Below are 14,757 nucleotides of genomic sequence, written 5' to 3' on the forward strand. Positions count from 1 at the left end.
ACACTATACCAAGAAAAAAAAAAAAAAAAAAGGGGGCTTATACAACTTGATAAACTGAAACAACAGAACAAAAATACATTTTGAATAATCAATTTATTTTGGCAAAACTAAATTACATAGAGAAAAAAAAAGTTGGATTACTTATGTTCCAAATCTTTAAGAAAGAAAGAAAGATGTTTTACAGAAGAAGAAAGATACATAAACAGAAAGAAAGTAGTAACTGCTAACAATAATCTCAGTGACAGGAACTTTTTCAGGCGAAATGGCTGAAGCAACATCAGGAATACAGGATGTGTAAATCTTGAGTTTCACCATTTGCAAACCACGTGTTCTTCAACAAACATCGACCACAGTGCCGACAGACTCGCAGCATTTCGCACAGCTCTGTGGCATTATAGACTCAGAGAGGTTGTTACTTATGTGATATCTTTCGGTAATAAATGCTGTACCAATTATTTCAAATACGAAACCCCACTGACGGTAAAAAGATGAATTAGTCTAGTCATCACTGTCAGTTGATTTGTAGTGATCTTCATCGATGGTTGAAAAGATATGACCTTCGTTGCTAAGGAACTCCACAGCTTGTCTGTTAAAGCAAAAGGAAACAGCATTTTAGAAGTGCTAAAAATCAAATAAAAAAAATTAGAAGGGTTATTAATATAATACCATGAAATGAAATATTTTTAAACTGAGTACCAAGTGGACAAATCATTTCCTGTACAGGAGGAAAACCTGTTTAAAAAAAAATCAAATATAAAATTCCACTCTGGTACAGTTTTAGAAAACAAAGCAAAACTACCAAATTAGCATGTAGTGGGTGTTTCACTCGGGTCATTCTAAAGTCTTGGACATACACTTCCTGTGGTTTGCATAACGTATGTACTGCTACCACCAAAAGGGTGTAACTGCATTATTTTATTATTATTATTTTTTTATAAACTGAGTTTGTACGCCCCTGCTCAAATCTTGCATAGTGGGATGCACCAAAAGACAAGGTAACTGAGAGCCAAGTTTTTATAAACTGACCCAAACAGGAAGCCTTGAAGAATGAAGACGATGTGGTCTTGATCCGTAATAAGATAAGTAGGAAACTTTGTGATCTTGACACTCACCATCCCTTAATACAGCAAGCACTTTTAGGCTACTGTACTTATGTCAAGAAGCCAAACTAAAACATTCAGCTTGTCCTTTAAAAAGTGTTTTAGAGCATTAAAGCAGCTTGCTAGAACACATCTAAAGTTAACTCTCCATCACAAATAATGTGTTAAACTCTTGACTTGTAAAAAAACCCCAAAAAACACTTCAGCCACTAAAGGCCTTCTCTTTTGGTTTCAGTTTGTTTAATAGTGTTGACCTCCAGTGACTGTGTTGTCCATTTTCCAGATAAAGGTTTGAGAGTTCAACTTAGTTGCAATTTGAGTGTGGACTCTCATTTTGTAGTTAAACTTTGTTGCAAAATCTTTGTGCTATTTAGATAAATGTATGTTGTAATTTTGTGTGAACATCTCTCTCTTTGAAACCATCCCTTTTATGACGATACAAACCCAACGTAAAAAGTAAAAAGGGAAATAATTTAAGTGGATGTAGCTTAGTTTGCCTCCTGCTCTGTTTCAGCGTATGCAAGAGTTTTTTTACTTTTCCAACTGTCAAAAAACAACTTTCATTTTATATTGTTTTATTACTTTAAGACTTACTTGATCACAGCCATGCTCATGCTGCCGAGTCTCTTCTTTAGTTCTTGAATGCTAATACCCTGCGGTTCTGGACAGCTTCTTATCAAACACAGCACCTTGGGAGATAAAGATCGACAGGGTAAGCAAGCTGACGCACACTGCTAAAAGAAGCTATGTTCCAGTCTACTGACTTCTTTTTCTGAAACTGTTTTTTTAAAACAACAAATCTTTGATGCAGTTCACACAAAAAAGTTGAAGACAGGATGTAAGAGAAAGCGATCACTGTTTGGGTTTACATAAATAACCGGGTGTAATAGCTGTTGTTTTCTGCATGCAGACACACTGCCCCTTCATTTCTAACCACACCTTATCTACGATAGTAAAGAACTGTAATTTTTTTGTTACCGCTGTCTGATTTATTTAGGCTCACCTGATTCTGGTTTGCACTTAACCCATTGTTGGCCATGTCGTTGGCACCTGCATAGCCTCCTACATTCCCATCCATGCCTCCCATGGTGGGTCGTGACATGGGCATGACGCTACTGCTCATTCCTCCTCCGGCACCCGACTGAAAGAAAATGAAATTGCATGCTTTCAACATTATACATAGATTTGATAAAGGATACAGGACAACCTTCAGAGACAGATATGTAGTATGACACTGAAAATGTGATTACGACCACCTGATACACCATCAAATAAAAAAAAGACATTTATCTAAAACGGAAAGGTACCCCTGGCTATTATTAGCCAGTCCATTTGTAACAGGCTGTTGGTCAATTTCATAAATAAATACAGAGCACTTAAAAAAAGTGAGTGTTAAGCCTATTTGGCAGTAACAGTCCGAGTTTAACCTCACGGGTTCCGGTAGTCTACAGAGTATTAGAGGGATTGATGAGCGTTAAAGCCATGTATACCGAGGCCGACTATGCCTGGGATACAAAAAGTACATTTGCAGCACCGCAGAAGTAATATTTATCTAGAAAGCATAATTTTAAGAATGTCATCACTCAGTTTCACTTATAATGCGTCTCTGTATCGACTGCAAACAGTTTTTTAAGCCATTTAAAACAAAACAATCATTCTGTACGACCTCTAATGTGTTTAAAATCATCTCTCAAAGCTGTTAGAATTATGGTTTTAATCTATAAAACAAAAACAAAAAATAGTCAAGCCTTAGAAGTCAGATAAGGTGTTGACTGGGCTTGGCTTGTTATACCCATTCACTGAAATCATGTGTGTCTGTGACCATTTATCTGTAGGAGCTCACTCTCACACTGCTACTGCAACAACGTTTAGCACAAATACAACTGAAAAATTTGACAACGCTGTACTGTTTCTTAGTAATCTGGCAAACAAACTAAGCAATCTTTAACAGAAGTGGTATTCATAGAACCCATCTCAACTTCCCTTTTTCACTTGTTTAGCCACCATTAAAGGCTGTGAAGGTATATGCACAAGATTTCTCACCATAGTTTGAGGCTTGCTGAGTGCCATGTGTGCTTGGACAACCTCTAACATATGAGAGGTGATTTCATTCATATCCTCCAGGGGCCTGACGCTGAATGCCACAACAGACCTGTGGTTCTAAGAAAGGAAAGCACAAAAAATAGACACGCCATCATGAATTCAGAGAGGAACTAAAGCAAGCAACAATGCACTTCAAGTATTTCAAGTGACGAAACAAATCTATCTTGGTAACGGTATAAAAGCCTTCTTTAGTGGAGCCCCAGTGTAATTTAGACACATGTTAGATACATGTCACACACACACACACACACACACACACACAAAAAAAAAGGTTAATAAATGTTTAAATGTGAACAAAATTAAATATGAGATTGTCAAAAATGTTTGTATGATTGAGAAATCACACAGCCGCTTAAAAATTTTACACTGTCATGTAGCCTTTCGATGAAATCATGATGCAAGTCATAAGTTCCTATTTGATTCTGGGTACTGTGGAAATGTCATTAGCATTTACTTTAAATTAACCATTTCCAATTGATTCACAGTCTGTTTGTGGTTGAGGTGGGGGAGGAATCAGTCTGACTGCGGGAAGCAGCTGATTGACTTTGAAAAACGCCACAACATCAACCCAACCACCAAGTAAGCTGGTAGAGCAGGGCCTCAAGTGCCGGTGTCCTGCAGGTTTTAGATATGACCCTTGGTCAACACACCTGAATCAAAGGATTTATTTCATTACCAGGCCTCTGGAGAACTTCAAGACATGTTGAGGAGGCAATTTAACCATTTAAATCAGCCGTGTAGGATCAAGGACACATCTAAAACCTGCAGGATATGTCCTCTCTGGAGGACACATCCTGAGGCCTGGAGTTGGACACCCCTGTAGTAGACGGTGGATGGAGTGGACGGTGGACGGAATGGGCTGGGGCCTGATAGCAACCACACTTTTAAACTAATAAGCGGTCATAGGTGGCAAATATTAAACTCACCTGAAAAGAGCGCAGATTTCCAGACACTTTGACATATGTTCCTGGGGGAAGGACAGTGCTGTCCACACTTTGGTCCTGTATAAATAAAAAGCACATACTTGATCCTTTTCATACAATTCCAGTTAATTTTCCTTAAGATTTTAGAACAGGAGATTGGCATTGAGGTACTACTGCCCTTTCCTTTTAGCCATCTACTTAGAGAAATGCAATACTAACAGATATTATAGTTTAGTAGTTTTCTCACTATGTAATAGAGTTTTTATACATTTTATACATATTGTCTGTTGTCGCTGTGCCATTGGGAGCATCCTCACTGGATGCATCACCACCTGGCATGGCAACAGCACCGCTTACAACCGCAAAGCTCTCCAGAGAGTAGTGCGGTGTTCTGAACGGATAACTGGAGGTGAGCTTCCCTCCCTCCAGGACATCTACAGGAAGCGGTGCCTGAGGAAAGCGGGGAGGATCATCAAGGACTCCAGTCACCCCAGCCATAAACTGTTCAGACTACTTCCATCAGGAAGGAGGTTCTGCAGTATCCGGTCCCGTACCAGCAGACTGAGAGACAGCTTTTTCCATCAGGCCATCAGATTGCTGAACACTTCATAGACACCTCACCTTCACTTACCAGAGCTTCAACATTATGCACTCCATACTGTATATAAATGCCACTTGTTTTGCACATTTCCAACTGCCAACCTCTGTATATTTTATTTTATTGTTTATTCTATTTAATTTAAAAAAAAAAAAAAATATACATATATAAATACACACACACACACACACACACACACACACACACCTAGATATACATATTTAGTATACACATTCAGCAATGCGCATACACTCTTATATTGTACATATATTTATTCATTTAATTCTCAGATTTACCCATTCTTATATTTTGCTTGTTCTTATGTTATTGTATTTTTGCACACCTCTGTTGCTTGTGAAGCTTGCACACAAGAATTTCACTTGCATGTACTGTACCAGTGTACCTCCACATGTGATGTGACAATAAAAGGGATTTGATTTGATTTAATTACCTCACGTTTCAATACAGACTGAGCTTGCAGCAGAGTTGTGATGGTGGATACTTACCTCTGTGTCTACCCACTGCTTCACATCCATGGGAGCACCTGTCATGTCATCAACCTTGTACTGGATGTTGGTCATGGATTTATCTGTGCTTCTGATGACCCCCACAATGGTGACCTATGACACAGACCACAATTATTATCAAATCTGGAAATATTAGAATAGTTATTACGTCCATGCTGCAAAATGTTGTAACATAAAATGATTTAAAATTCTGCATTTGGTCTGACTGTTAGATAGATGTTTATTTTAAACATTTAAAAGGACAAAAAAGTACAATCGACATATATGCACATTCACATAATTTCTGTAAACAAAAGTAACTTGTACTCAAAAGGGAGTGGAAAGTTGCTGTTGTTCAACTGCAGAAGTAAAAAAAAACTGTATTACAGAGTAACAAACTAATGATATTAAGTGCTGAAAAAGTAACTGGTTAGAGAACTAACTGAATGGTTTGGCTCACCTGGGCAACATCCACATCTCCTACTCTGAATGACTCATCGGCTTGGGAAGCAGACATTAGCTGAGACACTGTGCAGGGGATTATTTGGTTGGCACGTGTTCTCTGCAAAGATATACACCCAAACACAAATGGGTTAACTGTCGTGCAGCAGAGACCTGTCAATTTGTGCTTCTATCACAGAAGTCAACATGTGTACAAAGAGGGGATATGTCATTTGGCAAATGAAGGTATGTTGTTGCTGGTTTTCAGCACTATATTTACAGATTTATGTCTGTGTCAAGTCTTTAGTGAATTATACCGACTTTTAGGTTTAGATATAAGTACAGACCCCCTTTTTCTCTCCCCCCTGGGATAAGGCAGGTGATGCAAATCCTCCTGGAGACTGAGTGTAGCCCCCAGCCATACTGGATTCACTGTACCCTCCTGAAAATGTATAAAGAGGTAAACAACTGTGTCAATGAAATCGTGTATTCGACATGATCTTCATTTGACCCACCTACCCTCACATTCAACACACAATAACAAAGACGTCTGTAGTCAAGCTAACGTGGACCGAAACAACACAGCGTCACCGAGCCCATATGGCTACTTTATAAACACAACGGTATCGAAATACAACTCACCCTGATTCCACATGCTTCCGCTGTTTGTTTAACTTATTAAAGTAAGGCGTAAAATGTTATTTACACCGTGCAGTAATATCTGTAGCCAAACGTATTTCTGTGATCCTCTTCCTCGTTTAATCCCGCGCGCAAGCTTCAATGTACAGCGCAGGCGCACAGCGGAACTCCCGCGAAATCTATGATGACGCAGAGCTTCAAGATGAAGTGATTCAGCCCTAAGTTTTGCTTGTCAGGCTATCGTTCCCCTTCTAGCTCCAAGACTGACCAATGCAAAAGCACAAACTCTGGACCCAACCACTGTTTAACATGTGCTAACATTAGTATTATCATTATTATTATTACTATTATTATCATTATTTGCTATATTACTTAATGAAGCAGTCCGTAGCCTGGGAGTTACGTCTGCCTGAAAGAGAAACATCAGGGAATGATTTTGAAAGAGTCCTAGGTTTGCTTTCATGAACTTCCCGAAGAACTACGTGCTCACGCGCGGTTTTGAGGCTTTGCAAAAATCATTTCCAAAGAACATTTGCAAACGCATAGCTGTGTTTATCAAAAACAGACAGACATTGCAAAAGTTCCAACGATGATTAACTACGCTTTTCCCCAAAATGCCCCTTTACTGTAAAAAGAAATAAGCGAAACAAATAATAATAATCACAAAAGCAAAACAAAGCAAACAATTTTTTATTTGCATCATCAGCTTGAGAAACAGATTCTCCACAGTTATAACAGTGTCGATTTTGGGGAATACGAGTATCACGCGAGGGCACCATGCATAAAATCCTTTTGTATTTAGTGAAATATTACACTGTAACCGCGAAAACATTCGCACGTAGATGTGTTTTAATATAATGTGTCTATATATACTCCTATTTGTGCTATGAATGTATGTATATTTATTGGATTCTTAAACAGCGCATGCCCAAATAAGGTAAAAGAAGGTCTACTAAATTTAAATTTAGTCCACATAAAAATAGTCTAGGCGTAGTCTACAAGCAGGAATTCGACTCCTAAATAGCTTCACAGATGTGTGTATAGAGGTTTTCTCAGCTGAAGCTTTTTATTGTCTTTAAATTTATTCTGATACTTATTTTTATTTATTTTATTTTATTTAATTGTATGCAGGCTAAAACGTAGTCTTGCATCACAGGGTGACGGTTGAACTTCATTACTGATAGCGAAGTATCACCTGCACATAGGGATCCAAACACCTTCAAGCCTCAGACGCGTCATGACCAGCCGTATCTTATCGTGATTTCGCCTTTATAGACTTACGGCATACCTTTTAAATCAGGTCTTGATTTTTGTCGGATGTTTCTTCCTCTCAAAGGCTTCGACATGTCGGCAGTAAGGCTGCTTCTGTCTTGCTTTCTTTTTAAAGAGGCTTTTGCGCTCTCAGGTAAGCACCAGATAAATCAAGTATATATCTTAATCTCGGGGTAACTTACTAGGTGCTATTACGCATCGTTCTTACACAGGGAACTTTTGGCACATCACGGATCTCCACTGGGACCCAACGTACGAACTGAGCAACAACAATCCTGCACTGGTGTGCGCATCCAGTGGCAAACGACCTGCAGCCAATGCTGGTAAATTTGGACACTATGTTTGTGACTCGCCATGGCACCTGATCAACTCTTCTGTTTATGCAATGAAGAATATTCTACCAAACCCGGACTTCATCGTATGGACTGGGTATGTTACTTTTTTTAAAAATGAATTTTGCAGGACAGTGCTAGTCTCAAGACTATATCTGGGGAAAGAAATGCTTGTCTGCCTTTACAGTCATGATATTTTCAGATTGGTATTTGGTATCGACATAATGTTTGACTGCAATTAATCCTGAAACAATCTGCTGTGTTACTTCTCAGTGATGACACTCCACATGTTGATGATAAAGATCTGGGAGAAGAGGCAGTGCTCAGCATTATCAGCAACCTCACTGACATCATAAATCAAGTTTTTCCAAGTAAGTACAAAATCGGGTGGAAACATGCAAGGTCAACGCATACGACAGTGTATAAGTGTTGGCTACTTCTAATAAATAATGTCTTTTATACATTATTGTCTTGTTTAGACACTAAAGTGTACTCAGCCCTGGGGAACCATGATTACCACCCAAAGAGTCAGCTTCCTGCAGCCCCAAACTCCATGTATGACCGAATAGCAGAAATGTGGCAGGGCTGGTTGGATCCAAAGTCAAAAGAAACATTTAAAAAAGGTGAAGATGGCTTTCTCTAATAGTTACAAATATATGTGTAATGACTTTCCAAAGAATGAATACATCAGTTTATGATGCACAGGAAAATTTTGAACAGACATTTTCTGCAATGTTCCTCTTGCACAGGTGGATACTACACAGAAAAGCTCATGAATCAGACTGGTTTCAGGATGCTGGTCCTTAACACCAATCTCTACTATGATCAGAACAAGCTGACCAAGAACATGGATGACCCAGCGGACCAGTTTAGTTGGTCAGATCAGATTCTTACAGAGGCGGCCAACAACAAAGAGAAGGCAAAGCATCTCATCTTGTTCGTGGATGTTTGGATGTTAGGGACTAGAGCTCAATAAAAGATGTAGTTTGTAATGAATACAATCCTGTATAAGCAATTGCCCCTCCAAAAAAGAAACTTGGTCCTGATTGGATTTTAGTTAACTCTGTATTGTTTGGTTTATCAGGTTTACATCATTGGCCACGTTCCTCCAGGTTTCTTCGAGAAGAAAAGAAGTAAACCATGGTTTACACCAAAGTTCAACCGGCGATATTTGGATTTAATTGAGAAGCATCATTCTGTAATAAAAGGGCAGTTCTTTGGCCATCATCACACTGATAGCTTCCGTATGTTCTACAACACAGAGGGTAAGCCACACTGCAGTAATAGTACTCATTTCACCTTGTATTTGTATTACCTGTTTATCACTTAGCTGGAATGCGTCTCCAATATCCAGCGTTAACATTAACACACACTAATACTGATAGAGCTGATATCTTGTCCGTTTCTACAGGTTCTCCCATTAGTACCATGTTCCTCAGCCCTGGTGTCACACCGTGGGAAACAACACTTCCTGGAGTTAAGGATGGAGCGAACAATCCTGGGATTCGTGTCTTTGAATATGACACAGAAACACTGGTAGTCAAGGCAAGTTTTGGCCTTTACAATTTTCATTAGACATTTATGTTCCTCTAGTGGTGTAGTGGTTAACACAAGGGAATGGTTGCTAGTTCATTATCACCCAGATACAAAAATCCCCTTTTACTCTAGCTCCAGAAAGACCATCCGGTGTAAAACTCAAATCATCAACTGCTAAATCAAACGTGAAACGCTCCTCGTGGCAACGGGGCAGTCAAAAGTAGCAATAGTATTATTAGGCTCTTATGCAACTTATATAAATATATATTTGTATTTTAAAAAATTATAAAACCTTCAGAAATATCTTGTAATGCTTCTAATGTTCTGCTTTCTGTGTTTAAACCATATGCTTTCTCTCACGCAGGATGTGGTGACCTATTACCTGAACCTTACTCATGCTAATGTAGCCACAGGACGCTGGGAGAAAGAGTATCGCCTCACAGAGAGTTTCAGAGTACCAGATGCCTCTCCAGCCTCCATGCACGAGGTTCTGAAGCGTGTAGCTGATGACCCCCGCTACCTGCAGAAGTACTATGATTTCAACTCTGTGAACTATGACCTGAGGGATTGTGACAGCGACTGCCGCGTTGACCACGTGTGCGCAGCACGAGAGGTAGACTTTGACAGGTATGAACACTGCCTCGTTAAAGAGGGGGCAGTTTTCATCTATGGTGGCCTGTTGCCACTCATCTCCGTGGCTTTAAGTCTGGTGGTGGCCAGTGAGTAATTAATTCAATACTACTTTGAACTATAACTAACTCTGAACTTAGTATAGGTTCATTGTTTCCCTACACCAACATATAAGCTTTCTCCCTCAGAATTTATAATTATGCAATAATCTTTTGTTTCAAAAGTATAAAAGTCATGTTCACACATGTATCACTGACCCATTGAGCAATGCAAACTCCCCCTCTGACTTTCCGACTGGCTTCATCAGCAGCTGTATGACGTTCCACCTTAAAAACTGCACACTTTTAGCAGAGGAATCTGGGAATAGCTTTCTGGTCTCAACATTTGTAATGAATTTCATTGTTTAAATGATAAATCCAGAGAAACATCAAGTAGCAGGTATTTGTTTTAAATGTCACTATTTAACATGTAGCACTATAATAATGCATTTTCATACTTTCAGTTATATTACATCTATAAATGAAATGAGTCATGCTCCAGTGTATAATTAAACTATGGAAAAATGCAACCTTTGTCTTCAGTAATCTTTGGTGTGCCCCTTGACCTTGATTTATGGATACTGGCTGAATACTTTGTTTCAAAACTACACAGTATTCTTGTGCCTCTAAAGGCCAGCTACCATCGTTTTATTTGTGTAAACTCTACTGTAGCTTGTTATGAATCCAAAACTCAATCTTATGAATTTCATGCACATTAGCTGAAAAAATTGATTATATCAGGATTTCATAACAAATGTCTTAACATTACTTCCATTGTCCATGCAACTTCAAAGCAAAGCAATCAGTTTTGAAAAAATTACAAGATAAAGTTGTATTATCTGTGTTCTGTGATAACTCCTGGCATTTCATATCTTCTTATAATGACTTAATAATCTTTTGATAGCTGCCTGTAAACGCTGTAAAGTGTCACTACAGAACATGACGGACGCTGAACTTTGAGTCTTATGTGAAGACACTTTTATTGAGAATGTGGATTTCTTTGACATATCAGCAAGAATGTGACAGCTCTCGGGTTTCACCCAAATATACATGCAGTGTTCTTGAATATCCGGTGGTTAGTTGATAGTATCAGCTAGTTCACATGACCAAAACCTGTTTAGTTGATGAGAAAGGCTGCATAGCAGCATCCAGAGCTGCGTGATACTGCTGCAGACCCACCTCAGTGCAGGCGGGAGCTGTCAGCTTTCCCTGCTTGATGAGGGAGCACAGTTCATCCAGCATGGCTCTAAATGCCCTTCCATCTAGGAAAAACAATATCCCCGTAAATTAGGGAAATGTTTATCTTTTTTAGATTAATTTCATACAATCTGAAACTCCATGCCTACGTACCATGAGAGTGATCTCTCTTCCACTGTGTTACCCAAAATCCTCGAACCTTCACATCTTTGAAAATAAGAGCACTCTAGAAAGAGCAGTAACAGCAAAAAACACATATAAACATACAACATAAAAGAAAAGAAAAACATTTGAACTTTAAAGTGACTGTTCATGATATTTGGGAACCTCTTAGCTGTATCTAAGAGGTGGCTGAAAAGTGTCAGTACCACCCTCACACTTACGCTGCATGCACCTCTTCTGTCTAGTGTGAAACTTTGTAAAAATGGCAAATGCAGTTTTCCTCTTACCACAGGAACAGTAACTGGCTGTTTGGACATTCCCCCATATGTCACCATTGACCCTCCGATTCTGAAATAAATGAAAGAAATATGGCAAATACATGGAGTTGGGTTTTTTCCCTGCTCTCTGCAGTGCAACTATTGTATAATACTAATAGAGATTATTAAGTATGCTCACTGTAGATGACGAAGAAGTTCTGTTGCACTCTTGCCTCCAACTCCATTTAATGCTAGTTTGGGCTTCGGACAAGTCTTTAAAATATATTCATAAATTGGATAAGTTCATTCACCAGCAGGGAAAAACTACAAGATCATATCTCTACAGACCTTAAAGAGTTCTTTAATCTCATGCTTCCTCAAGGCCTCTTCTTTGATCACATGACTAGCTCCAATAGCCTTCAGCTTATCACTGAGCTCTGTGAACTCTGGCCTGAAAGTGAAGGCACATTGAAGAATTTTATTACAAAGATGGAAAATCCCCATAGTGTTCAAGAAATTTCCCCCAGTCTTCAAAAAAAGAAAATTGATATTTAAAAAAAAAAGCATTAACATGAAAGAATTGAGTTCACCTGTCTCTTATAACATTAATAGTGTTTATTCCCCTTGCAGCAGCAATCTGTATGACAGCCTGTCCAACTCCGCTGTTGGCAGCGTTCTGGATCACAGAATCACCTAAAAGGACAACAGAAATGGTTGGACATGCTGGCCACAAATACTTAGACTGGAGTAATGCACCCTCTAATCTTATTTATTTTTTATTTCTAAAATTGGTTCATCTGTCTTGCTGTAAAAGCAAAAATAATTTAAGCTGTGGGAATATAGTACGTCTACACCGCTATGAATAATCCAAGATTTGAAATTCGGTGAGAAGGAAATAATCCACTGTGAGTGGATTTGGTACCTGGATTGAGGTCTTCAAAGTCGGAGAGCATCCTGAAAGCGGTGCAGGGATTCACCCCGAGTGTGGCAGCAGACACCAGGGGAATGTCATTTGGTACAGAGATAACATCATCCTCAGGTAGCACTGCCTGTGTCCTCCACGTGCCTGATCACAGGAAGGAAACAGTCTACAAAGAACTTTAAAATGTTTTTCATTTTCCAATTCACACACCATGCAAGGTGCCGGAGGTCCACCTTCAGCTGGGAGCTAAAGTGGCACTCTGACGATTTCATTCTGAGAACTGTGGAGTCCTTACCTAAACCAGCATCTTTCGGGATCACCCAGTCTCCTGCCTTGAGGGACTTCACCTGGCTGCCCACCTCTACGACCTGGGCCACACCTTCATTGCCACCAACAGCTGGGAGATCAGGCAGGATAGCATAAGTACCTGAAAAAAACACCCCATCAGATTATGAAGTGATCATGATGCCACACATTAAACTGGCCTGATGACTGACTGTTACTACCTGCTTACAAGTACCTTGAATCATGTTTATGTCTGATGGGTTGATTGGGGCAGCCAGCACTTTAACCAAGACATCCTTTGCACCTAAGGAAGGAAGCGCTACACCCTCCAACCTGCAAAAAATACATTTTGCACCATCAGTCACTATTCATGTACGCTTGCATGACATGTTGTCTTATGTTAGGTGGCAAGCTTTATAAATAGAGATAGACTAAAAGCCCAAGACACATTTCATCTTTACTGGTGTCCATAATAAATTAGTTAATTAGTCAACAGTAACAAAATCACCAAAACTGGGCCTTTGCTGAAACGATAGAATAGACATAGGAAGCCTTTATTACATTTTTAATTATGATACAACGAGATTGGGAGTGCCACTCCAGCCTGGGAGGAAGTGTAAGGCTACGTGCTTGCATTAATATAGAAACAAACACCATGAAAAAGAAACAAACAATAAGCACACCACATAGAGCCATGTATAGATTATATAAAATAGACAGCTGGATCATAAAGTTTGGAGATAGGAGTGAGCAGGCACTGCACAGGAAGATGGACTTCTTAAAGAGTGTGAAACCCAAGAGTCCTACATTTTTCTGCCAAGTCAAAAGTGTTGGAAAGACAGGGAAGACAGATGATTGAAAATCCTCAGGAGAAGAAAAGGGAAATGAGGCTCTAGATATTCTAGAAGTGAAATCAGGAATGCATTGCTATCGAGCCACGTTTAACATCTTTATATAGAGACATAAATGTTTTCCTCCTGTTTTTGTCACTCCATACCGGTGAGCGGCGGTAACGCAGCGACTCGTTGTTTGCTTCCCGCCACAAATCTCAAAAAAGAAGAAGAGGAGGCGAGGGCTCACAAAGGTGAGATTGGGGTTTACAATAATAGGCTGTATATCTTTTATAAGACAAAACACCTGAGCTTTACACCAGAACTGTGGGAGCAAGTCCTGAGCGAGGCTAGTCACATTTTAACCGTTTCACTCCTACAGTCACAGAAACATACGCACGCATATGGTTTAGCCGGATATTCTTACTGAACGACTCGGGAAGGGTCTCCATGGGTTCTGTACACAAGTGCCTTGCATGTTTGTGCGGAGAGTCCGGCTAAAAGGCTGAAGTGGGAAACGCTAGCGTCTCTGTGCCTGAAACACTGTGAAACAGCCGCAGCGACGCTCAGTCTGCAAACTCTCTGGCTTCTTAGACAGACTGCGTGGAGTGGCACCCACATCTCTACCCGGGACGAAGCTGGAAAGTATTAAAACAACCCGACTATTTAATAATATTTGTAGTTTAAAGCCAGACTTGAGCTTGCACTCTTCATACTACGGCCATATTGGACTGTAGTCGTCAGGTTGTGTCATTGAAAATGTAAACACAGAGCTGCCCCCTGCTGGATGAGAGATGAACTCCGCATTTCTCCACACGTCAGAAGGTCCTTTTTTTGGATGAAATAAATATGAGGAACTGGTTGGGTTTTTTCAGTATTTCACTTCAGGGAAGGGAAATGTCGAAAATAGATACTTGGAACGGATTACTCAGTTTTCTCTTTTTTTATTTTCCTTTACTGAGTCATACAGAAAAACATCACGAGAC

At 39.6% G+C, this 14,757-nt stretch overlaps 3 protein-coding genes across 3 annotated transcripts; 1 reads left to right on the plus strand and 2 right to left on the minus strand.

The window, feature by feature from the left end:
• Positions 1–74: 74 nt before the first annotated feature.
• On the minus strand, positions 75–6,472 carry rpa2 (replication protein A2). Its single transcript, XM_031740710.2, has 9 exons — positions 6,314–6,472; positions 6,019–6,113; positions 5,691–5,792; positions 5,231–5,344; positions 4,130–4,204; positions 3,144–3,260; positions 2,104–2,241; positions 1,695–1,789; positions 75–586 (listed from the first exon to the last, which is right to left on the minus strand). The coding sequence occupies exons 1-9, from the start codon at positions 6,324–6,326 to the stop codon at positions 499–501; spliced, it is 837 nt and encodes a 278-aa protein (XP_031596570.1). The 5' UTR covers positions 6,327–6,472; the 3' UTR covers positions 75–498.
• Positions 6,473–7,324: 852 nt separating this feature from the next.
• Positions 7,325–10,648, plus strand: smpdl3b (sphingomyelin phosphodiesterase acid like 3B). Its single transcript, XM_031740708.2, has 8 exons — positions 7,325–7,715; positions 7,795–8,011; positions 8,188–8,285; positions 8,394–8,537; positions 8,664–8,833; positions 8,999–9,179; positions 9,326–9,459; positions 9,815–10,648. The coding sequence occupies exons 1-8, from the start codon at positions 7,628–7,630 to the stop codon at positions 10,175–10,177; spliced, it is 1,395 nt and encodes a 464-aa protein (XP_031596568.2). The 5' UTR covers positions 7,325–7,627; the 3' UTR covers positions 10,178–10,648.
• A 425-nt stretch (positions 10,649–11,073) lies between these two features.
• On the minus strand, positions 11,074–14,505 carry mecr (mitochondrial trans-2-enoyl-CoA reductase). Its single transcript, XM_031740681.2, has 10 exons — positions 14,199–14,505; positions 13,177–13,274; positions 12,952–13,083; positions 12,657–12,800; positions 12,325–12,427; positions 12,083–12,185; positions 11,934–12,007; positions 11,765–11,825; positions 11,469–11,541; positions 11,074–11,380 (listed from the first exon to the last, which is right to left on the minus strand). Exons 1-10 carry the CDS (start codon positions 14,390–14,392, stop codon positions 11,217–11,219), a joined length of 1,146 nt encoding a protein of 381 aa, XP_031596541.1. The 5' UTR covers positions 14,393–14,505; the 3' UTR covers positions 11,074–11,216.
• Between the last annotated feature and the right edge of the window lie 252 nt (positions 14,506–14,757).

The sequence above is a fragment of the Oreochromis aureus genome, linkage group 11, assembly GCF_013358895.1.
Source record: "Oreochromis aureus strain Israel breed Guangdong linkage group 11, ZZ_aureus, whole genome shotgun sequence".
Lineage (NCBI taxonomy): Eukaryota > Metazoa > Chordata > Actinopteri > Cichliformes > Cichlidae > Oreochromis > Oreochromis aureus.